The sequence below is a fragment of the Geotrypetes seraphini genome, chromosome 2 (assembly GCF_902459505.1).
Source record: "Geotrypetes seraphini chromosome 2, aGeoSer1.1, whole genome shotgun sequence".
NCBI lineage: Eukaryota > Metazoa > Chordata > Amphibia > Gymnophiona > Dermophiidae > Geotrypetes > Geotrypetes seraphini.
Window position 1 is genome coordinate 349,525,703 of NC_047085.1, and position 25,445 is coordinate 349,551,147.

A 25,445-nucleotide genomic window follows, 5' to 3' on the forward strand; every position below is an offset into this window, starting at 1 on the left:
TCCTGGACCCTGACCCTCAATCTGCCGACCTCCATCCTCAGGCTTTCCAGTTCCTGACACCGACTGCATATGTACTCCCGCCTTCCCAAAGGGAGGTAGTCGTACATATTGCACTCTGTGCAGTATACCGGAAAGTACCTCTGGGATCCTGGGTCCTCCATCGCTCTCGTAAAGTGCTGATGTGCTCCTGCAGAGAGAAAAGAGAAAAGAAAGTGATTACTTGGTGTTTCTGTCTCCCTCGCAAGGCTCCTTCGCAAAGGCGCGCTCGCTAAGGCGAGCGCCTTTGCCGCGCGCCGAATGGCCGCGCGCCGTTGGCTCGCCCCCTTTCAAGGGGGAGCCCGGGCGCTGACGCTGCCTCTGATGCGGTGGGGTGGGCGGAGCTTACTCTCGCCGCTACCCCCGCTGGATCGCCTGCCTGCCCGCCTCCGCCCGACTCTGCCTTGGCTCTGCCCGACTTCGCCTGTCCTCTCCCTGCTGCTCTCCTGCTTCCCTAGTCAGAGAGCAGTCGCGCTCGGCTCGCCCCTTTTAAGGGGGAGCCCGAGCGCTGACGCTGCCTCTGACGCGGTGGGGTGGGCGGAGCTTACTCTCGCCGCTACCCCCGCTGGATCGCCTGCCTGCCCGACTCTGCCTTGGCTCTGCCCGACTTCGCCTGTCCTCTCCCTGCTGCTCTCCTGCTTCCCTAGTCAGAGCAGTCGCGCTCGGCTCGCCCCTTTTAAGGGGGAGCCCGGGCGCTGACGCTGCCTCTGACGCGGTGGGGTGGGCGGAGCTTACTCTCGCCGCTACCCCCGCTGGATCGCCTGCCTGCCCGCCTCCGCCCAACTCTGCCTTGGCTCTGCCCGACTTCGCCTGTCCTCTCCCTGCTGCTCTCCTGCTTCCCTAGTACTTACCAGCGCAGCGATTCAGGAAGGCAGCCTTGGGGCTTTTGCTGAGTCGCGGCCGCCTCTGATGATGCAACTTCCTCTTTCCTCAGAGGCGTTGCGACCCAACAAAGGACCGAGGCTGCCTTCCTGAATCACTGTGCTGGGAAGTAAGTAGAACTGCTGGGAGGGGAGAAAGCCACTATTACAGGCTGGGAAGCTGCTGGGCATGGGTAAAAAAAACAGGGGGACAGCTACTACTGGACCTGGAGGGAGGGAGAAGGATAGTTCTGCTGAGAGGGGAGGAGGGAAAGGAGTCTGGGAAGCTGCTGGGCAAGGGGAAAAAAGGGACAGCTGCTACTGGACCTGGAGGGAAGGAGAAGGAGAGATGCTGCTAAGAGGGGAGGCGGGAAAGGGAAGGGAAGAGAGTTAGTGCTGGACAGGGGGAGGAGGGAAGGGAGAAGAAAAAAGGAAGGAAACAGCTGGCAGAGAGATTAGAGGAGGGGAAGGGGAGAGACGAATGAGATGGGAAGGGGGGTCAGCAGAGAAATAGAGAGGGACAAAGATGCTAGATCTGGTATAGGAGAGATAAAAATGAAGAAAGCCGTGAAGCTGGAATGAACCATGTAAAAAGGAGAGAGAACATAAGAACATAAGCAGTGCCTCCGCCAGTCAGACCATAGGTCCATCCTGCCCGGCAGTCCGCTCCCGCGGCGGCCCAAACAGGTCACGACCTGTCTGAATCACCAGAAGGGGCTCCCTTGCCACCTTGGTTTCTCATTGAAGTCCTATCTTCCCATCGTAGTCCTAACCCTCCGGTCTTGCACATGCACGACCTGTTGGGTTTCTATACTTATTACCTGGTTAGCTTTCTATACCTGTGTTACATCCCAGCACCTCTCTCAGTATCCCACGATCCCTTTATCCCTCAGGAATCCGTCCAATCCCTGTTTGAATCCCTGTACCGTACTCTGCCTGATCACTTCCTCCGGTAGTGCATTCCAAGTGTCCACGACCCTTTGGGTGAAAAAAAAACTTCCTTGCATTTGTTTTGAACTTGTCTCCCTTCAGTTTCTCCGAATGCCCCCTCGTACTTGTTGTCCCCTTCAGTCTGAAGAATCTGTCCCTATCCACCCTCTCTATGCCCCTCATGATCTTGAAGGTCTCTATCATATCTCCCCTGAGCCTCCTTTTTTCCAGAGAGAAGAGCCCCAGCCTATCCAACCTCTCGGCGTATGGGCAGTGTTCCAACCCTTTTACCAGTTTTGTTGCTCTCCTTTGGACTCTCTCAAGTACCACCATGTCCCCCTTCCAGGGGGCATAGGTTGGATGGAAAGGGGAGAGGGGCATAGAAAGAAGACAAATACCATATGGAAGGGAGAGAGGTCAGACAGTAGATGGAAGGGGCAGATGTTGGATTGAAGAGACAGACACGGCAGAAGGAAGGAAGGAAGAGAAGAGAGTGAAAAGAAGATGAAAGCAGAAACCAGAGACAACAAAAGGTAGAAACAAATAATTTTATTTCTATTTTGTGATTAGAATACAGTGGAACTTCCTTTTGTGAGTAACCCGGTTTGCGAGTGTTTTGCAAGACGAGCAAAACACTCAGCAAACTTTTGACTCGCAAACCGAGCACTGCCCTGATAAACGAGCACTTACCGCCCAGGAAGCGCCGCTTCGGGGGATTCCTCTTCCGTCTTCCGGCCAGCCTTCCACATCAGGTGCCTTCTGCAGGTTGGAGGACCTCTGTCTGGGTCTGCGCGGCTGGGTGCCGTCCAGCCTGCGCGTTGAGTGTGATGTGCATAGCATCAATCATAGGTATTGTGCGTGGCGTGCGGGTGGGGCGGCGCTCGGCTGCATGGGCTCGGGTGGGGGCTCTCCAGCATGCGAGGGGCATCCGACATGGAGAGCTGGACGGCGAATGGAGGAGGCATCCCTCTGAAGCGGCACTGTGGGGTTCTTCGGATGACAGACAGAGGAGGCGGACGGAGGAGACGGCGCTGCAGCACCCGGCACCCGATATGTACAGACCCTGGGTTCTGGAACGAATCGTTGCTGTTGCCACTATTTTCTATGGGGAACTTTGCTTTGATAAATGAGCATTTTGGATTATGAGCATGCTCCTGAAATGGATTATGCTCGTAATCCAAGGTACCACTGTATATCAGATTTGAAATATATATCCTGCTAGAGCTGGTGTTAGACATAACTGGGGACTGCAAAGTCCAGGCAGTGGCTTAGGGCTCTCTCTGACCAGGGGAGCAGTTGCCCTAGTTGCACTCCCCAAACCCTATTCCTGCTATGTGTGACAGCGGTATTCTGTTAGCATGATATTTCTATGTAGCATTCTGTAATAATTTGGCTTATTCCATTTTCTTGATAGAGGGGATATATGTGAAGGAGAGGGGAGACGGGTTTTGTTGATCCTTGCTCTGTATTTGTGTTTATAAAATGACAATTGTACAGAATATTGTTTCTTTTTATACTTTAATAAAATACATTCAATATAAAATCATAACTGAGGCTTGTGCAGATGGTTTGCGAGGACCGAGCTCGCGGAGACGGGGCAGAAACGGGGTTTTTAAATTTCAGTCCTAGTAATTTGCTGGTCCACAAAATAATTTTTTTTTTCCCGCCGGTCCATAGGTGTAAAAAGGTTGAAGAACACTGATCTAGAGCATCAACTCTCCTCAGAGTCCTTGGTTTTGTCTCAGGACGTGTGAGAGCTGTCCTGGGGGAAATCGTAGGCATAAACTGGAGAGCTGCACTTGGGTGCAATTCCTTCCAATCTGTAGCCATGGTTTCATGGGCTTTCATCCTGTCTTAGAAAAGAGAACCTCTAGAGGGTCTCGATTGTAGCCAGCCTGCTTACCAAATGTATAATCTTAAAACAGGCACCTCTCCTTCCCTCCCCTGAGCAACTATACAAAGTTGGTGGTGAGCTGGACCAAGATATTCTCCTGGCTGCTGGAGGTCACTGCTATAACTTCCACTGGTGGCCCCCTCCAGTTCTGTTCATGACTCGGACTCTACAGTTCCAGTTTATTTAAAACTTTTTATACCGCTTAATCAAATTTCTAGGCGGTGTACAATAAAAAATGCCATCAAACAAATTAAAGATTAGAGATACTAAACAATACCAGGGTATATTAGTAGAACAAATGACATAACATATAGACTTACTTCAAACAAATGGGGGAAAAGATGGCAAGAACTAGAATCTTTGGAGAAAAGAGCACAAAAAAGGAAAAACCAATAGGTGATGGTAAAAACTACAAAGCCTTGTTTTAGTCCTTAAAAAGACAGTTATTGTCCAAAAGCATCCTCACCAGTCTACCTTAAAGGTTGTCTTCTTTCTGCACAGTAGGTCCACAGCAGTGGCAGTGTTGCATATACATTGCCTACTCCAAAGAACATAAGCAATGCCTCTGCTGGGTCAGACCTGAGGTCCATCGTGCCCAGCAGTCCGCTCACGCGGTGGCCCAACAGGTCCAGGACCTGTGCAGTAATCCTCTATCTATACCCCTCTATCCCCTTTTCCAGCAGGAAATTGTCCAATCCTTTCTTGAACCCCAGTACTGTACTCTGCCCTATTACGCCCTCTGGAAGCGCATTCCAGGTGTCCACCACACGTTGGGTAAAGAAGAACTTCCTAGCATTCGTTCTGAATCTGTCCCCTTTCAACTTTTCCAAATGCCCTCTTGTTCTTTTATTATTCGAAAGTTTGAAGAATCTGTCTCTCTCTATGCCCTTCATGATCCTGTAAGTCTCTATCATATCCCCTCTAAGTCTCCTCTTCTCAAGGGAAAAGAGTCCCAGTTTTTCCAATCTCTCAGCGTATGAAAGGTTTTCCAAACCTTTTATCAGACGTGTTGCTCTCCTTTGAACCCTCTCGAGTATCGCCATATCCTTCTTAAGGTACGGCGACCAATATTGGACGCAGTACTCCAGATGTGGATGCACCATTGCCCGATACAGCGGCAGGATAACTTCTTTCGTTCTGGTTGTAATACCCTTCTTGATTATGCCTAGCATTCCATTTGCCTTCTTAGCGGCCGCTGGCTTCATTGTCATGTCCACCATTACCCCCAAGTCCCTTTCTTGGGTACTCTCATTCAATAACATCCCTTCCATCGTATAGTTGTACCTCGGGATTCTGTTTCCCACATATAATACTTTGCATTTTTCAACGTTGAACTTCATTTGCCATCTCGTCGCCCATTCCCCTAGTTTGTTCAAGTCCCTTTGCAATTCTTCGCAGTCTTCTTTAGTTCGAGCTCGACTATTGTAATTCACTATTGCTGAATATTACCCAAAAGGAAAAGAAACGACTACAAATAATACAAAACACCGCAGTTAAAATTATTCACAACGGAAAAAAATTTGATCATGTCTCTCCTTTCCTTATTGATTCACACTGGTTGCCTATCAACCAACGTATAATTTATAAAATTTCCCTATTAGTATTTAAAACATTAACTACGCATGAACCACAATTCATAGATAGGTTACTTATTCCCTACAATGCAATACGATCCCTCCGCTCTTCATCGCAAGGACAATTAATGATTCCATCCTTGAAGATAATTGGCACCAGACGATTAGACATATTTTCTGTAATGGCCCCCCAAATTTGGAATAATTTACCACTATATATAAGAGAAGTTAAAGATCTTAATAAATTCAAAACCATTTTAAAAACTTTTTTATTTAAAGACGCTTTTAACATTTAAAAACGCATTATATTTAATTTTCTATTTTTAAAATTAATTTTTAATCTTTTTTCACATTCCCTTTCCGCATGTTTTTTTCCTGCCCACTCTTCTTCTTCTTTAGATTATGAAAAAGATTAAATATTGTAACCATTCCCTCCCGTTTTCTTTCCTCCCTTATGTATCATGTCAGTCTGTTTTGTTTGTTTGTATTAGAACCCAACTTATTGTAGTACTTCTAAAATTCTATTTATTTTAAATAAATTGTTCATCGCTTAGTTTGTAATAAGCGATCAATCAAATGTTAATAAACTTGGAAACTTGGAAAAGTTTGGTGTCGTCCGCAAATTTTACTATCTCACACTTCGTCCCTGCTTCTAGATCATCCTGCCCTTCTGATATTTATTTATTCATTCAATTTTCTATACCGTTCTCCCAGGAGAGCTCAGAATGGTTTATATGAGTTTATTCAGGTATTCGAGCATTTTTTCCTGTCTGTCCCAGCAGGCTCACAATCTATCTAATGTACTGGGGCAATGGGGCTTTTAACTGATTTGCTCAGGGTCAGGAGGAGCAGCGTGGGCTTGAACCCACAACCCCAAGGTGCCGAGGCTGTAGCTTTAACCACTGTGCCACACTCTCCCCTATCACTTTCTGTTTCTGCATGGGTAGGATTGGTCAGAAAGAGAAGTTTGACTTTGAACCAGGCTGCATAGGTGTAATGCTAATGCCACTGCTGAAGACTACCTTCAAGGAGGACCAGTGTAGGGAAGGGGTGTGTTGCCCCATTATATCTTGCCGACAGATTTCTTATTGTGGCATATAAGAATAGTAGAAAATCTCATGCCCTGTTTACGTTCCCTTCAGCCAACGACTGTAAAAGTAAGAAACATCATGGGTATTGTCTTTCCTACCAAGCAGCTTAATTATGACAAAGATTTTCGTCCATTATTAATTAAATCCAAGACTTATGAACATCTTAGAAAACTGTTAAACACTTTTCTTTTTTCTAAATTTCTGATCAATTAGATTTCTGTATATTATATTATTCTGGTATTTTCTCATAGCATAATCTTTTGTTAACCGCACTGAACTCGCGGCTATGCAGTCTAATAACAACAACAAATAACAACTTTATTTTTCTGTACCGCCATAGTCAAATGACTTCTAGGCGGTTCACATTGAAAGAAGGCTGGACAATCAGCGAATTACAGAATGCAAGAAGAGAAATGTTACATAAGAAATAGGAGTTGCATGAGAAATTACATCAGGTTTGCAAAGGGGAAATATCATAGTGAGTGAAGGACATCTTTTTAGGTGATGAATTTGTCAAATAGAACGGTTTTAATTGATTTAGGGTTCCTTTAATTGAGTTAGGGGTCCTTTTATCAAGCCGTGCTATCAGGGTTAGCGCGTCGGACATTTCATCACACGCTAACCCCCGCGGCCGGCTAAAAAACCTAACGCCTGCTCAATGCAGGCGTTAGCGGCTAGCGCAGCAGGCGGTTTAATGCGCGGTATTACGCACGTTAAACCCCTACCGCAGCTTGATAAAAAGACCCCTTAATGTTTTGCTTTGATTTCTCTACCTGTTTAATCATGCAAAGTGCAATATTTCCCCTACAAAGAGACAGGCATGTAGGATAAACCAGGATTTACCACTAAATAATTATTCCCATTAGGTATATAAACAAAACAATGGGTAAATGTAAGAAAAAATTTGCTATTATGTTATGATGAATTGTAGGTGGGGGAAAGATGCTGGAGGATGGGAGTGGAAGAGAACAGAAGAGATGTTTGGAGTAGGCAGGAGATGCTGCAACATGAATCATTTTTTTAAAATCTCGATTAATAATTAATGCACTAATTGCAGAGTCAGCTGCGATTTCAGCTCTGCTTTTTTTTTTAAAAAAGGACTTTTTGTGGTGACGGGATTAAATCGCGTGAGACAACGGCGCGCCGACAACTGAGCGCAGACAACTGAGCGCAAGGTTGATGGCGCGCCGAAGAAAAGCACTATTTTAAAGGGCTCCGATAGGGGGTGTGGGGGGGAACCCCTCCACTTTACTTAACAGACATTGCGCTGGTGTTGTGGGGGGTTTGGGGGGTTGTAACCCCCCACATTATACTTAAAACTGAACTTTTTCCCTAAAAAACAGGCAAAAAGTTTGGTTTCAAGTATAATGAGGGGGGTTACAACCCCCCAAACCCCCCACAACGCCAGCGCAATGTCTGTTAAGTAAAATAGGGGGGTTCCCCACCAACACCCCCCATCGGAACCCTTTAAAATAGTGCTTTTCTTTGGCGCGCCATCAACCTTGCACTCAGTTGTCTCGCGCGATTTTGTCTATGAACCCTTTTTGTTCATCAGTTGAAGACTTGTTTCTCCAGTATAAGAAAAGGTTTGTTTCTTTTTTTTTCCCCCCCAAGATATTTTGAGTTTTCAGAAAAGTACAATAAAACAGTAATAACCGGGGCTGTGGAGTTGGTAGTTAAATCCTTCGATTCTGACTCCGACTCCTCAGTTTCTGGTACCCATGACTCCGACTCCAGGTACCCAAAATTGTCTCTGACTCCACAGCCCTGATTTTATCTATATGAATTGAAATCAGGGCTGTGGAGTCAGTAAATAAATCCTTCGACTCTGACTCCTCAGTTTCTGGTATCCACGACTCCAACTCCAGGTACCCAAAATTGTCTCCAGCTCTCACTCCACAGCCCTGGTAATAACCGTAAGAAAATGAGAAGTCAGTGAGATTCCAGGAAGAGCAATGCATAAAATTCACTATACAGCATGTATTTAAAGGGAAACAAGAGAAAGTTATTATACACTGTGAGAAAATCATGTTACGTGACTAGGAAGAGATTGCAGATATGTTTGCAAATGAGACCAATTTCTGTTAAAGGAGATGGTAGTACCAAATTTTTTAGCAATAACTGATTTATATTTATAGTGTTGCAAGACTGCTACCAGAGATGTGTTGAAAGAAGTTTAGATGACTTCCAATGCGAGAGAATGTTTTTTAGTGCTATGGAGAGAAGAAAAGGCGTGTTTCTGTGTCTAACCATGTAATGCTGGCATTATGGAAAAGCTGTTGAATAAGCATCCTGTAACTGCAGAATCCTGTTGTGTTATTACATTATTATTTATTTTTAGCGGTTCTAAAGACTGAGTGTGGTGTGTGTTTTTTTTTCTTTATAGTTTGGCAATTTTCCAAAAGCCATTGCAGCCGCTCACACTTTCTTGCTGAAGCATCCTGACGATGAAATGATGCAACGGAACATGGCCTATTACAAGACCCTGCCTGATGCCGAAGACTATGCCAAAGATTTGGAGACTAAGTCATATGAGGTGAATGGTTTGGGGAATTATGATGGGAGACTTCATGGATCTGATGGCATTCCCAGACCGCTCACACCTAAATGTCTGCTGTACAAGGATGTACTTTATTTATTTATTGACTCAAATACTGCTCATATAAAATTCTAAACAGTTCACAAACATATATTATAATCAAATTAAACGGATTTGCATAATACATTAAACATCACACAACTAATGGAGAAGATCAGTCCAAGATGAAGACCCAATGTGGCCACGTTTCGCCCTCAGGCTGCTTCAAGGGTAAAAACTATAAAGTAAAACAATCGGAATAAAATCAAAGTTATATAACAAAACATAATAATTTATATACATATGTATTCTTCTAAAGAGCATAGGCCTCCAAGTTGTAAGGAGAGTGTCCTGTGACCAGCATTGAATATCTGGTCTATCTTTGGCCGGTTCAAACTTAGCTGGCTAAATCAATTTTAAGTGCTGGCTGACTTAAATTATAGCGGCCAAATATAGGCCTGCTTTATGCGTGGCCCAATTTTGGCTGCTAAAGTTGGCTGGTCAACACTTTAAAATTGGCAGCTATCTCATGTTATTGCTGGTCAAGTATAAGTCGCTAATATTCAGTTGAGATAGCTGACTGTTTCCCGCTGAGTATTAGCGGTTAGCTGGCCAAATGCTATTTAACCAGCCAGGAACTGTTTCTGGCTAGTTAAATAGTGCTTAATTTTGGGCCCTTTATGTTTTAATTGTTTCGTAGTACAGGTGTTGTGTGAAAGTTTGTTCCTTTTAACTTGCCCAATTCAGTTCACCTGCCTCTGTTCCCTTTGGCTTGTTATGTGTAGAATCTCTTCATCCGAGCAGTGAGGGCATACAATGGAGAGAACTGGAGGACCTCGGTTTCAGACATGGAGTTGGCACTCCCTGACTTCTACCGATCCTTCTACGAGTGCCTGGCAGCATGCGATGGCTCCCGAGAGATTACAGAATTCAAGGATTTCTATCTGTCAGTAGCAGGTGAGCTCTGCAGAACTCTTGAGTTTGGAAGGGGTAGAAATGTGAGGGGGAGACTGGAGACAGAAACGTTTGCAAGTTCATGTTTTTAGGTCACTGTTCTAGACCAGTATGTAAACTTGGGCTCATTGCCCAGTGCTTGCTAGCATGTGTTCAGCACTGTTAGTGCTTTTACTTTGCTTATTAAATTAACACAGATGAAACAAAGAAGGAAAAATTGGATGAATCTTTGAGAACTTTGTAGGAGCAAAGTCAGCTCTGAGTGTGGTGTTCCACATTTAGGGGGTAATTTTATAAAGGATTTTCTACATGTACAAGTAAATCCAGTTGTATGTACAGTATATAAAAATGCACACAGTGAGAAGAAAGCATACATATTTACATGACTCTAGGAAGGGCAAATTGTTTTCTGGGCAAAATTACAGAAAGGAGCTGATGCAGAGAGCAATGCGTTAGAGCTGCAGACTGCAACTGAGGTTCCTGGCAAGAAATTGCTGTGGGATTCAGTAATCAGTGAGCATGCAGATTAGTGCTGGATTAAAAATCGTGGCAGTAATTTGCAGCTTGTTTCCAAACATTACCCTTTCTCTCAGTCCTTGAATCATGATTGACTCGGGCGCTGACAGAAAGGGAGACATTTAAAAAAAATTGTTGAGGCAAATCACCCCACTGCAGAGTGTCCAATTTGTAAAGAGGTCTAGAGGGTCTCAAACACCCCCACTCGATTGTACACTGATTGTGTGTTTCAAACTTTTAGTGGGTGATAATGTACATCCTTGGCCCTTATTTTCACCTCCTCCTTGATGGCTTTAACACTTACTGTTGTTTCATAGTTCAATAAACCACTTCAAATAAAACATCATAACAAAAAGTGTTTTCACTTATCTTTTAATATGCAGAATCACTAGCCTGCCCCGACGGAACCTAGGCCTAAGAAAGATAGGACGCTTGAGTGGAGCTCCTTAAGAACCCTTGATAAAGCTTTTATATGGTGAAACGGTTGGATGTTTCCAGTTTACCTCACTTCATCATCTTCTGTATCTTGTTAGTGTTTCCTGTCAATTCCCCCCGCCCCCATTCTTGTTTCCCGAACAATCCCTGGTAGTCTAGTGAATTATTCTGATTCGCTCTCACAATTAAAAAAAAAAAATTGCTGCTAGTATAGTGGCAAAGTAATTTTATCACAAACTCGAGTGATCAGCGTAGCAACTTTGCTCCTTGCTCCAATCATTGACCGCATGGAACTAATACTATAATCGTATAAACTTTAATAACTTAATTATTTAATATTATTTTTAGAAAAATTTTTTAAGTTTTTTATATATCATTTTAAAATACACCTCAATATCTTTGCAATTTCATCCACATTGTATTTATATACATATATGCACTTCTCCAGGATTTGAAAAAATTGACATCCAGAGACAAGCGCTGTTTGAGATAAGTAGCTTGTCAATTTTTTCAAATCCTGGAGAAGTGCATATACGTATATAAATACAATGTGGATGAAATTGCAAAGATATTGAGGTGTATTTTAAAATGATATATAAAAAACTTAAAAAATTTTTCTAAAAATAATATTAAATAATTAAGTTATTAAAGTTTATACGATTATAGTATTAGTTCCATGCGGTCAATGATTGGAGCAAGGAGCAAAGTTGCTAGGCTGATCACTCGAGTTTGTGATAAAATTACTATGCGTAGGCTCCAGTTCTGAGGCCGGTGGAGTGAGATGCACTTTTTTAGCTGAAGTGGTGTGTTAGTTTGTTTCTATTTTTGGATTACTACCACTTGGGATATTTGCTTGTAGATTGTATGCTAGTATAGTGGCCCATTTCTCCTACTTGACCCAGACACCTTTCCTTAAATAAAAAGTACAATTAAATTCCTGGGGGCTCATAATCGAAAGAGAAAAACGTCCAAAAACCGGCCTAAGTCGGCACTTGGACGAACATTTCTCAAAAATGTCCAAGCGCCGATAATAAAACCGGGTTTTGGACGTATTTAAAAAACGACCTAGGCCTTCATAGTGCCACTCAACGTCCAAAGCTAAATGGGGCGTTTCGGGAGGCGTGTCGAAGGTGGGAGTTGGGAGGGATGTGGGCCGGCTTAGACTTAGTCATACAGCATGTAAAACCAAAAGTTTTACAACAGAACTTAGACGGAACTTGGACGTTGTCACTTAGACCATGTAAAACATGGTCTAAGTCACAAAAACCCACCTAAACTCACCAGATAAGCACTTCAAACACGTAACACAGACCCCCACACACTACCCCAGTGATCACCAACCCCCATAAAAATTTTATTCACAATTTTAAATTTCAGCCTCCAGACCATCATCACCTGGCCGCCTGGCATAGGAAAGCCTAGTCGTCCAGCCCAGAGGCAGCTTAAGTCATCTTGGGGGTGGGTTAGGGACCCATGGAGAAGAGGACCCATGCCCCTGTAATCACTGCATTGATACTTAAACATGTGCACTCCCCTATACACCCCCAAAACCCTTTTTTACTGGCATATAAGTGGCTCCTGAATCCATAAGGGCTATTGGGGTGGTAGATAAGTGGGTCTAGGGGATTCTGGAGGTGGTTTGGGAGTGCTCACCATGACCTATAAGGGAGTTGTAGGGAGGAGAAGCCATGGCACCCTTTTTGTGAAGTTCACAGCAGTGCCCTGTAAGGTACCCCACTATTTAGGTGGCATGTCTGGATGTGCAGTCTATCATTTTGCAGATCCCTCCCATGTCCAACAGGGCTTGTTCTAGGCATTTTGGACTTGGACGGAAATGTGGTATAAAGATGGACGATCAGATTGGCAGGACATATAATTAGACGATTTTCGAAAGTAAAAAAAATTGGACGTCTCTTTTGAAAATGTGTCTTTTTAACTTTGGACGACTTGCAAGATGGACGTAAATGGACTTAAGACGTCCCTTTCGATTATGCCCCTCCTGGTGTCTAGTGGCACCCTTCCACTAGACTACCAGGGAAATTATTAATTGTGGGCCACTGGACTGCCGGGGCATTAGCAGGGAGGGAGGTTGCTAGATCACCAGAGGGAGTTGAGCCGATGTAAGTACTATCTGGGAAAGGGTGTTTGAGTTGCAGGGGGGAAAAGAGGGTACCAGTAGATACCCACTCTTTTCAACCAACCCTTCTACGCTGTCCCAGCCTTATTTTTCCCTTGGTAGTCACATGGGCAAAGCTTTGCTTTTATTTTACATGTCACGGGATAGAAAATGCAGTTGTGGTACAGGTTTGCATGTGAGTTAATGCTTGTGCCAATGCCCTTTTTGCTAAACCCATGGAAACCACATGAAAAGCTTTCTGCATCAGCCCCAGACAATGCGCAAAGGTTATAAATTACATCCCTATATGCGTACTTAAGCCCCATACATTTACTGAGCTGATGTAACTACACTCGGCTGCATTTTAGCTGCAATTTCAACTTAATTTTGTGTTGCTATTTTATAAAGATCTGGAGGAATTTATGTGTCTTTATAAAATAGCCTCACAATAGATAGTTACTTGGGCCTTTTAGGGCTCCTTTTACAAAGTGCGCTAGCATTTTTAGCGCTACCTGAAAAACTACCGCCTGCTCAAGAGGAGGCGGTAGCGGCTTGCGCGCGCTGTTCTGCGCGTTAAGGCCCTAACGCACCTTTGTGAAAGGAGCCCTTATACTAGGTGACCTATTGTAAAATTAGCCTCATGGAGCTTATCTGGAGTGTTTGGCTGTAGCACTGTGGTAAAGTTATTTTTATTTGGAGCGGAGTATTAGAGAACAGTTCATAGGTTTTGGAAGAAGTGTGGTATGGAGAGGAAAGATTATTATATTAACAGATGTGAAAAACTAATTGTAGAACACTGAATGATACGGGTGCTTCTTAATTTTTCTGTTTGCTAATTTCGATCGACCTGAGATTCAAAACCAGAGCCCCAGCACGGAGCCATTAACTATTGATGGAAGGATGGGCTTGGCCCTGTCTGCAAACTGCTGTTAGCGGGTTTTAATGCCAATTCACCTCCGCTACTAATCGAAAGACCTATGTTGCTTGGGTGATCTCATTTTATTGATTCCCCAGCTGAAGTCCAAGAAAACAACAAGGTAGATGGTCCAACAAAGAATCCAACGTGAAACAAAAGAAGATCATTGGACAATATAGAGATTAAATTCAGATTTATTCAAGGTGCCTGATGCGTTTTGCCAAACGAGGCTGTCTCGGGGGCATATAACTAGCTGGATTATGGAAAAGCTTACATCAACATTAAAAAAAAACAAAAAACCAGCTGGTGCAAAAGAACAGCTTATTCCAATAAGTATCCTGGATCTGTGGCAACCTTGAATAAATCTGATTTTAATTTCCATATTGTCCACTGATCTTCTTTTGTCCCACCTACGGTTACTGCGGTGTCTTGGCTGCCCAGAAACATCATCCCCGTTAGAGAAGAAAATATGTAAGAACATGCCAAACTGGGGTAGACCAGTGGTTCATCTAGCCCCGTATCCTGTTTCCAGCAGTGGCCAATCCAGGTCACAAGTACCTGGCAGAAGTCCAAATAATAGTCACATTCCATGCTACTGTTCCCAGGGTAAGTAGTGGCTTCCCCTATGTCTGTCTCAGTAGCAGACTTTGGCCTTTTTCATCCAGGAACTTGTCTAAACCTTTTTTAAACCTAGCTAGGCCAACCACTGTTATCACATCCTCTGGCAACAAGTTCCAGAGCTTAACTATTCATTGAGTGAAAAAAATATGTCCTCCTACAGTACAAGTCCAAAAATTTGGACTGCTCAAGGATTGGGTGAGTCTGGATTTTCTGGATTCTCAGGCAGTACCTTTAAAATTCAGTGTCTCTCTTCCCCAACCAGTGTCTGTGTGTGTCTACTCTCCATCTAGTGTCTATGCCTCTCTTCCCCATCCAGTTGTATCTGTAGCTTAATAAAAATGCCAGAGTGTAAAGAAGAGGGCCTGGGGGGGGGGCAGAGCCAAAGAAGGGGGCCCAGGTTCCTCCTTGTGATTACACACTCTCCCCTCCTGGCCCTGCCCGTGGCTATCTCTCGCTCCCCTACCCAACCCCCAATGTACCTTTTCAGTAAGCAAGTTTTCTATGCTACAGCACCAACAGCAGACTTACTTGCAGGCTGCCTTTTACCTGCACCAGGCCTCTCCCTCAGATCCATTCTGCCCCTTCTGATGCAACTTCCTGTTTTTGGAAAGGGGGCTGGGTCAGAGGGAAAAGCCCTGTGTAGGCCATAGGCATTCTGTGTATAAGTCTGCTGTTGGCCCTGCAGCATAGAAGACTTGCTTACTGAAAGGGTATATCAGGGGTCAGGCTGGGGAATGAGAGAGAGCTGTGGGCTGGGTCAGGAGGGGGAAGGAGAGATGCCTGACCATGTGGATGGGAGAGAGGGGGAAGATATGAAGATGAACAGCACTTGTAGTTCAGATTCTCAGGTGATTTAGTTATTACAATTTTAAAGGGTCTGAATTCTCAGGTTGGACTTTTTGGACTTGTACGGACATTTTTGGACTTGTACGGTATTTGTTTTAAAGATACATTTCCATGTAACTTCATTGAGTTTCTCCTAGTCTTTGTCATTTTTGAAAGAGTAAAAACTAATTCACTTTTACCAGTTCTATACCACAGGATTTTGTAGACCTCATTCATTTCCCCCCTCAGCCTTCTCTTTTCCAAGCTAAAGAGCCCTAACCAAGTTTCCAAGTTTATTTGTTCCTTATATGAGGTATACCACCTATCATTGGAGATTGTCTAAGCAGTTTTTACATTCAGGTACTCAAGCATTTTCCTCTATCTGTCCTAGAAGGCTGGCAATCTACCTAACGTACTTGGGTCAAAGTCACAAGGAGCAGTGCTGGGTCAAACGCACAACCTCAGGGTGCCGAGGTTGCAGCCATTTCTTTTTAGCTTTTCCTGAAAGAAGAGGAGGAGAAGGAGGTGAGGAGTGGCCTAGTGGTAGAGCTGCTGCCTCAGCACCCTGAGGTTTTGGGATCAAATCCCAGTGCTACTTTTTGTGACCCTCCATTGCCTCAGGTACAAAATAGTACCTGTATATATGTAAACCACTTTGAATGTGTAGCCACAGAAAGACAGTAAACAGGTCCCATTCCCCCTTTATCATTGTGGTTGCTCTTTGAACCTTTTCTAATTTCGCTGTAGTTTTTTTTTAAGATAACAGCAACCAGAATTGACTGCAATGCTCAAGGTGAGGTTGCACCTTGGAGAGACACAGAGGCATTATAATGTTCTTGGTCTTAGTTACTCTCCCGTTCCTAATAATTCCTAGCATCCTATTTGCTTTTTTGGCTACTGCTGCACACTTGGCAGAAGATTTCAGCGTATTATCTACAGTGCCACCTAGATCTTTTTCTTGAGTGCTGACTCATAAGGTGGACCTTAGCATCAGGTAAGTATGATTTGGATTATTTTTCCCAATGTGCATCACTTTTTCATTTCTCCACATTAAATTTAATTTGGATGCCTGGTCTTCTAATTTCCTTTTTTCACAATCCGCATGCGTTTTAACAACTTTGAATAGTTTTGTGTCATCTGCAAATTTAATCACCTCACTTGTCATTCCACTTTCTAGGTCATTTATAAATATGTTAAATAACTCTGGTCCCAGTTCAAATCCCTTTGGCATTCCACTATTCCCCTTCCTCCATTGAGATAAATGGCTATTAAACCCTTCCCTCTGCTTTCTGTCCAATGACCAATTCCTAATCCACAATAGAACATTGCTTCCTTTTCCATGAGTTTTTAATTTTCTCAAGAGTCTCTCATGAGGAAATTTATCATAAACTTTCTGAAAATCTAGATACACTACATCAACCAACTCACTCTTATCCACATGTTTATTCATACCTTCATAGAAATGAAGCAAATTGGTGAGGCAAGACTTCCCTTGGCTGAACCCATTAAACCATGTTTTTCTTGCTCGGAACTGAAGTCAGGCTTACTGGTCTATAATTTCCGGGATCACCCTGGAATCCTTTTTAAAAATTGGCATTACATTTTCCAACCCTCTAATCTTCAAATAATATGGACAATTTTAATGACAGGTTACAGATCACTAACAGCAGATCAGCAATTTCATGTTTTGACTTCTTTCAGTAACCTGGAGTGTATACCATCCGGTCCAGGTGATTTATCACTCTTTAGCTTACCAGTTTGGCTCACATAATATAGTACCATAGTAAATAACAGCAAATAAAACCTGCATGGTCCATCCAGACTGCTCAACAAGATAAACTAACAGCATATGAGAAAAGGACATTTTTAATTAAATGATTGACTTTTATGGAGTAGGTAGGGTTGGGCATACTGGATGGACCATTCAGGTCTTTATCTGCCATCATTTACTATGTTACTATATGGTTTGATGTGATATAACATGTATACATGATCTTGATCTGTCCTTGCCATTTTCAGGGCATGGACCATAGAAGTCTACCCAGCTCTGGTCTTATTCCCCAACTACTAGAGTTGCCATCAAAGCCCACTCCAGCTCATCCAAATCTCTCTAGCCATAACTGAAGCACAGACTGAAGCAGTCTGCCTTTTCACTAGCGCTAGTGAGCTTGTGATGCCTTTAATTGCTGTGCCTGGCAACCAGTATGCATCTCTATGTGGTAGAAGGAGGGAGAATGCTGCTGCCTAAGCACTTAGAGATATAAAGACCTTTGGTAAGCAAATAGGAAAACTCTTTGTTGTTGCTGGGTTTTATTTCCAAGCACAGTATAGAAAAGAAATGTGACATTTTGAGAAAAGTTGTACGCTTTGCATTTTATTTTCCTCACTCCACAGTCCCCTCACTTGAGCTCCCCTCTTCACTGCTGCTGATCTGGCTCACTGTTGCCACTGGCATGAAGAGCTGCTAAATGGAGCGAGCACATATGGGCAATTTGAGGCAATTCAACTGCAGCATCAGTACAGTGTTTACTGTTGTGTTAAACCAAATCTTATTGGAAAGCAACAGCACCACCCAGTGGACTGACCTGTTTTTACACGTATATAATGGGACAAGAATTTTTCCTTTACCACTGACAGAAATTGGGCTGAACTAACACTAGTTTGGACTCTCGTAAATAAACAGAGAAAAAAGCATAGAAAAATTAAAGCAGCTAAAGACTATATTATCTAGTCTGCCTATCTAGGCCATCTGCTTATCCTTTCCTCTCCCATAGAGATCCAATGTGTTTGTGCCAAGCTTTCTTGAATTCAGATACATTGTTCATCTTTACCACCTCCATTGGAAGGCTGTTTCACACATTCACCACCTTATCTGTGAAAAAATATTTTCTGAGGTTACTTCTTAATCTATCCCCTTTTACCTTCATCTTATGCCCTCTCATTCCAGAGCTTCCTTTCAATTGAAAGAAACTCACCTCATGTGCATTTATGCCACATAGGTATTTATTGCAAGGCAATGAGTGGCTATGTCCTAATAAGATTGGTGAACACTATTTATTACACAAAAGTCCTTTATTCATCAAATAACTGAATAGTTCAAACTCAGTGACTTGACATGTACATGTTTTGGCTTCAACCGGCCTGCCTCAGGAGTCTTCAAAACATAGGTGTAAAACAATTAATAAAGGAACAATATGAAAGAAAACAATTAAAACCAATTTGTAAACATTCATATATCACAAAAATAGCATTGTAGTACAACAAAAATGGAATAACCAAATACACAATTAATGAACTCTATATCTAAATGAACATTAAAAATGTATCAAATACAAATAACATGCACATTTGTGAGTTCATAGCAAATTTATATATAAAAATATATACATATAAAATACATAATTGATCAATATATTAAGGGGAAACGACCTGTGAAGGAAGTGGTGGGACCTCTGGATGACTGTGGAATGAAGAGAGTGTTAAAGGAGGACAAAGCAATCGCTGACAAACTGAACACAATTTGCGTCTGTATTTACCGAAGAGGATATACACAGCATACCGGAACCCATCAGGCTCTATGCTGGAAACGAAAACGGGAAACTGACAGGGTTGACGGTCAGTCTAGAAGAGGTTTGCAGGCAGATAGGCTTAAGAGCGATAAATCCCCGGGACTAGATGGCATCCATCCGAGGGTCATCAAGGAACTGAAAGGGACTATAGCTGAACTGCTTCAACTAGTAGCCAACCTGTCGATCAAATCGGAAAAGATTCCGGAGGACTGGAAGGTAGTGAATGTTACACTGATCTTCAAAAAAGGTTTGAGGGGGGACCTGGGAAACTACAGACTGGTGAGTCTGATCTCGGTACCGGGAAAAATGGTAGACGCGCTGATAAAGGACCGCATCATTGATCACCTTGACGGACACGGGCTGATGAGGACCAGTCAGCACGGTTTCAGCAAAGGCAGATCTTGTTTGATGCACTTGCTGCTCTTCTTTGAGGGAGTAAACAGGCAGATAGACAAGGGCGACCCGGTCGACATTGTATATCTGGATTTTCAGAAGGCGTTTGACAAGGTTCCACATGAACGACTACTTCTGAAAATTGCGAGCCATGGAATCGAGGGTGAAATACTCACGTGGATTAAAAATTGGCTGGAGCATAGGAAACAGAGAGTGGGGGTAAATGGACAATACTCGGACTGGAAAAGCGTCAACCTTGGGGTGCTGCAGAGTTCGGTGCTTGGACCCGTACTCTTCAACATCTTTATAAACGATCTGGACATTGGCACGATGAGTGAGGTGGTTAAATTTGCGGACGATACAAAGTTATTCAGAGTAGTGAAGACACAGGAGAATTGTGAAGATCTGCAGCGTAACATAATCAGAGAAATAGGCATCGACATGGCAGATGAGGTTCAACATGGATAAGTGTAAAGTGATGCATGTTGGTAACAAAATTCTCATGCACGAATACAGGATGTCCAGGGCGGCACTTGGAGACACCTCCCAGGAAAGAGACTTGGGAGTTCTGATCGACAAGTCATTGAAGCCGTCCATACAATGCGCGGTGGCAGCGAAAAGGGCGAACAGAATGCTAGGAGTGATAAAGAAGGGGATCACAAACAATCGGAGAAGGTTATCATGCCGCTGTACCGGACCATGGTGTGCCCTCACCTGGAGTCCAGCACTAGTCGCCGAACATGAAGAAGGACACGGTACTACTCAAAGGGTCCAGAGAAGAGTGACTAAAATGGTTAAGGGGCTGGAGGAGTTGCCGTACAGTGAGAGATTAGAGAAACTGGGCCTCTTCTCCCTCGAAAAGAGGAGATTGAAAGGGGACATGATCGAAACATTCAAGATACTGAAGGGGATAGACTTAGTAGATAAAGACAGGATGTTCACCCTCTCCAAGGAAGGGAGAATGAGAGGGCACTCTCTAAAGCTGAAAGGGATAGATTCCGTATGAACGTAAGAAAGTTCTTCTTCACCCAGAGAGTGGTAGAAAACTGGAACGCTCTTCAGGAGTCTGTCGTAGGGGAAAACGCCCTCCAGGCATTCAAGACAAAGTTGGACAAGTTCCTGCTCAACTGGAAAGAACGCAAGTGAGGCTGGGCTCATTTAGAGCACTGGTGTTTGACATGGGGGCCGCCGCGGGAGCGGACTGCTGGGCACGATGGACCACTGGTCTGACCCAGCAGTGGCAATTCTTATGTTCTTATCATAGAAGGTGTTCAAGATATGCAAAGGCAACTATTAAAAATGAATATTGCAATACTGCAGACATTACGTAACATAAAATACAAGCATGGCATAACATGAATAAACCTAATTCATGTATTCAAACTAAAAGAATTAAATAAACAGATATTGGCAAAAACATGATAGGGTGAACTATCGGTTATGACTCACAGAAATATACATATAAGGGTAAGAATCAATGCAGAACATTAATAATGAAATTACAAAACATTAACAGCAAAATAAAACTAAACTAATCATAAATATGTCTTTAACAACTGACAATAAAAATCTACAGAAAGGGTTATTGACCATGCCTCACACATAAAAGTCAACGAAAAGACTCAAATTTCGTAAGATTCTTATAAATGAAACAGTAATAATTAATTATAAAATGTGGCATAACATGTCTGGAGCAGCTGACAAAGAATGAAACAAGAAGGGGATTATAAACCCAGCCTCACACATTCAGAAAAAAATGAGACTCGCGTACCTTAAGAGTACGTGGGTGAAACAAACGCACGAACTTCTGGTATGATGATAAATATACTGAAAATTAGAAACCAGTGAAACACGTAAATATTAATGTAAATGCATTATACAAAAAAAAAATGCGTAACAATATATTGAGAGTTAAAAGCCAGTAAGTCACAAAAACATTAAAATGAATACTATATAAAGAAAACAAATACAGAGTTTTGGCTAAAATAAAAGCCCTGTGTAACAGTAAATGTCCTGACAGGACACACACTAAACCAGCCAAAAAGCTGTGCCGAGCGATTAAAGCTTCTCGATAAAACTTACTTGATCCTATGAGACCTAATGCACGCTGAAATCAAAACTTGTCTTCAGAATAAAATATATTTAGAAATGGCTGCCGTGGATGAACAAGCTTTATGCTCTGACGACGATCGGACCACCCTGAAAAACATAATGACGCTTCAACCACAGTGAATACGTAATGATATTGCTACAACCACGGGGACGACAAAACGTAATGACGTGATTTGCCTAATCTACTAAAAGTGAAGGACCACTAAATTTCTAAAACCAATGGGAGGCTGTTTCACACATTCACCACCCTATCCTACCTCGCATCGCTGCTAGACCACCAGGTAAGTTCTGGGGAAGGTCCGCAGGAGGGAGGTGGGGGTGGATCAGAGCCGGCCCTGAAAGTTATCTGCGATATTTCAATATTCACGGGCCGGCTCTGCCCCTAACCCCTGAGAATATTGAGGGTCTGCTGTATACATATTGAGATCTGTTCTTTAAGTTGTTCCCATACACTTTATGACAAAGACCACTGACCATTTTAGTATCCATTCTCTGGATCAACTCTATCCTGTTTATATCTTTATGAAGGTGCGGTCTCCAGAATTGTACACAATATTCTACTGCTACTTAATATTTCTATAGCGCTACCAGACGCACACAGCGCTGTACATTAAATGAGGTCTCGCTAGAGTCTTATACAGGTGCATAATTACTTCCTTTTTCCTATTGGCCTTGCTTCTCCCTATGCACCTTAGCATCCTTCTAGCTTTTACGTCATCTTTTCTACCTGTTTGGCTACTTTAAGATCATCACATACTATCACACCCAAGTCCCGCTCCTCTTTCATGCACAAAAGGTCTTCACCCTCTTGGACAAATTGGGGGAATGGGCAGAGAGATGGCAGATGAAGTTCAATGTTGAGAAGTGTAAAGTATTGCATGTGGGAATCAGAAACCCGAGGCACAGCTATACGATGGGAGGGATGCTATTGAATGAGAGTACCCAAGAAAGGGACTTGGGGGTAATGGTGGACATGACAATGAAGCCGACGGCACAGTGCGCAGCGGCCGCTAAGAGAGCGAATAGAATGCTGGGGATAATCAAGAAGGGTATTACAACAAGAACGAAAGAAGTTATCCTGCCGCTGTACCGGGCAATGGTGCGTCCGCATCTTGAGTACTGCGTCCAGTATTGGTCACCATACCTTGAAAACTGGAGAGGTACCAGAGGACTGGAAATTGGCGAATGTCACACCTATCTTCAAGAAGGGATCGAGGGGTGACCCCGGGAACTACAGGCCGGTAAGCCTGACTTCAATTATAGGGAAGATGGTGGAAGCTATGATCAAGGACGGTATTTGCGAGCACATCGAGAGACATGGCCTACTGAGAACAAGCCAGCATGGATTCCGTAAGGGAAGGTCATGCTTAACGAACCTTCTGTACTTCTTTGAGGGAATAAGCAGTCGGGTGGACAATGGGGAACCTATAGACATCATTTACCTTGATTTTCAAAAGGCTTTCGACAAGGTGCCACATGAAAGGCTGCTTAGGAAGCTGTGGAACCACGGGGTGGGAGGGGATGTGCACAGATGGATCGAGCACTGGTTGTCGGGTAGACTGCAGAGGGTCGGAGTAAAGGGACAATACTCTGACTGGCGGGGAGTCACGAGCGGTGTGCCACAGGGATCGGTGCTGGGGCCGTTACTCTTCAACATATTTATCAATGACCTGGAAAAGGAAGCAAAGTGCGAGGTTATAAAATTTGCAGACGATACCAAACTGTGCGGCAGAGTTAGGTCCAGGGAGGAGTGTGAGGACCTGCAAAGGGACCTGGACAAGCTGGAAGACTGGGCAAACAAATGGCAAATGAGCTTTAACGTGGAAAAATGCAAGGTCATGCATATAGGGAAAAAGAACCCGTTGTTCAACTACAAATTGGGGGGGGGCAATGTTGGGAGACAGCAGTCTTGAGAGAGACTTGGGTGTGCTGGTGGATGCATCACTGAAGCCATCTGCACAGTGCGCAGCAGCCTCGAAAAAAGCCAACAGAATGCTGGGCATCATAAAGAGGGGCATAACAACCAGGACGCGGGATGTCATCATGCCATTGTATCGAGCGATGGTGCGTCCACATCTGGAATACTGCGTTCAATATTGGTCGCCGTACCTCAAGAAGGACATGGCGGTACTTGAGAGAGTCCAAAGGAGAGCAACGAAGCTGGTAAGAGGGCTGGAACACTGCCCATACGCCGAGAGGTTGGATAGGCTGGGGCTCTTCTCTCTGGAAAAAAGGAGGCTCAGGGGAGATATGATAGAGACCTTCAAGATCATGAGGGGCATAGAGAGGGTGGATAGGGACAGATTCTTCAGGCTGAAGGGGTCAACAGGCACGAGGGGGCATTCGGAGAAACTGAAGGGAGATAGGTTCAGAACAAATGCAAGAAAGTTTTTTTTCACCCAAAGGGTCGTGGACACTTGGAATGCGCTACCGGAGGAAGTGATCAGGCAGAGTACGGTACAAGGATTCAAACAGGGATTGGACGGATTCCTGAGGGATAGGGGGATCGTGGGATACTGAGAGAGGTGCTGAGATGTAACACAGGTATAGAAAGCTAACCAGGTAATAAGTATAGAAATCCAACCAGGTCGTGCATGTGCAAGACCGGAGGGTTAGGACTTCGATGGGAAGATAGGACTCAATGGGAAACCAAGGTGGCAAGGGGGCCCCTTCTGGTGACTCAGACAGGCCGTGACCTGTTCGGGCCGCCGCGGGAGCGGACTGCTGGGCGGGATGGACCTATGGTCTGACCCGGCGGAGGCACTGCTTATGTTCTTATGTTCTTATGTGTTACTCGAGAGAGTTCAGAGGAGAGCGACACGACTGATTAAGGGGATGGAAAGCCTCTCATACGCTGAGAGATTGGAGAAAATGGGTCTCTTTTCCCTGGAGAAGAGAAGACTTAGAGGGGATATGATAGAGACTTACAAGATCATGAAGGGCATAGAGAGAGCAGAGAGGGACAGATTCTTCAAACTTTCAGAACATAAAAAAACAAGAGGGCATTCGGAAAAGTTGAAAGGGGACAGATTCAAAACGAATGCTAGGAAGTTCTTCTTTACCCAACGTGTGGTAGACACCTGGAATGCGCTTCCAGAGGACGTTATAGGGCAGCGAACGATACTGGGGTTTAAGAAAGGATTGGACAATTTCCTGCTGGAAAAGGGGATAGAGGGGTATAGATAAAAGATTACTGCACAGGTCCTGGACCTGATGGGCCGTCGCGTGAGCGGACTGCTGGGCGCGATGGACCTCAGGTCTGACCCAGCGGAGGCATTTCTTATGTTCTCTAAACTGTACCATTCCCTTTGGTTTTTGCAGTCCAAATGCTTTACCCTGCATTTCTTAGTATTAAATTTTACCTGCCAAATTCTAGACCATTCTTCGAGCTTTGCTAGGTGCTTTCTCATGTTTTCCACAACATCAGGAGTGTCCACTCTATTGCAGATTTTGGTATCATCTGCAAAGAGGCAAATCTTACCAGTCAGCCGTTCAGCAATATCGTTTACAAAATATATTTTAAAAAAGAGGCCTAAGAACTGAACTTTGAAGCACACCATTGGTAACATTCCTTTCCTCAGAATGATCTCCATTGACCACTACCTTCTGTTGCTTTCCTCTCAACTATTTCCTAATCCAGTCTGTCACTTTGGAGCCCATACCAATTGCACTCAGTTCGCAGACTTCATCTCCTTCCTCGTCTGTCATTACTTCTAACCTGAGCCATCAATGTTAAATTTGCTTATCTCTAAACCTTGAGTCATTAATGTAAATGCAAATGCATTAATGCAAATGGGTGGCTCTCTGCATGAGCTTAGTAAACAAAAAGAGTGGAGAGCTATGTATGTTAACGCACACAGCCTAGGGAATAAATTTCTAGAACTGGAAACAGAAATAGTTAATGCAGACCTAGACGTAGTAGCAATTTCAGAAACATGGTTCACAGACTCTCATGGGTGGGATATAACTATATCAGGATACAACCTGCTTTGCCAAGACAGAGAGGGTAAGTTAGGAGGAGGGGT

At 43.7% G+C, this 25,445-nt stretch overlaps 1 protein-coding gene across 1 annotated transcript in view; it reads left to right on the top strand.

Annotated features, from left to right (window-relative positions):
* Window positions 1-25,445, top strand: part of CRTAP (cartilage associated protein) — a 53,088-nt gene that overhangs the window by 6,946 nt on the left and 20,697 nt on the right. The window contains exons 2-3 of the mRNA XM_033930373.1: window positions 8,772-8,921; window positions 9,749-9,920. Of these exons, the coding sequence (XP_033786264.1) occupies window positions 8,772-8,921; window positions 9,749-9,920 (322 nt within the window). The remainder of the gene's footprint in view (window positions 1-8,771; window positions 8,922-9,748; window positions 9,921-25,445) is intronic.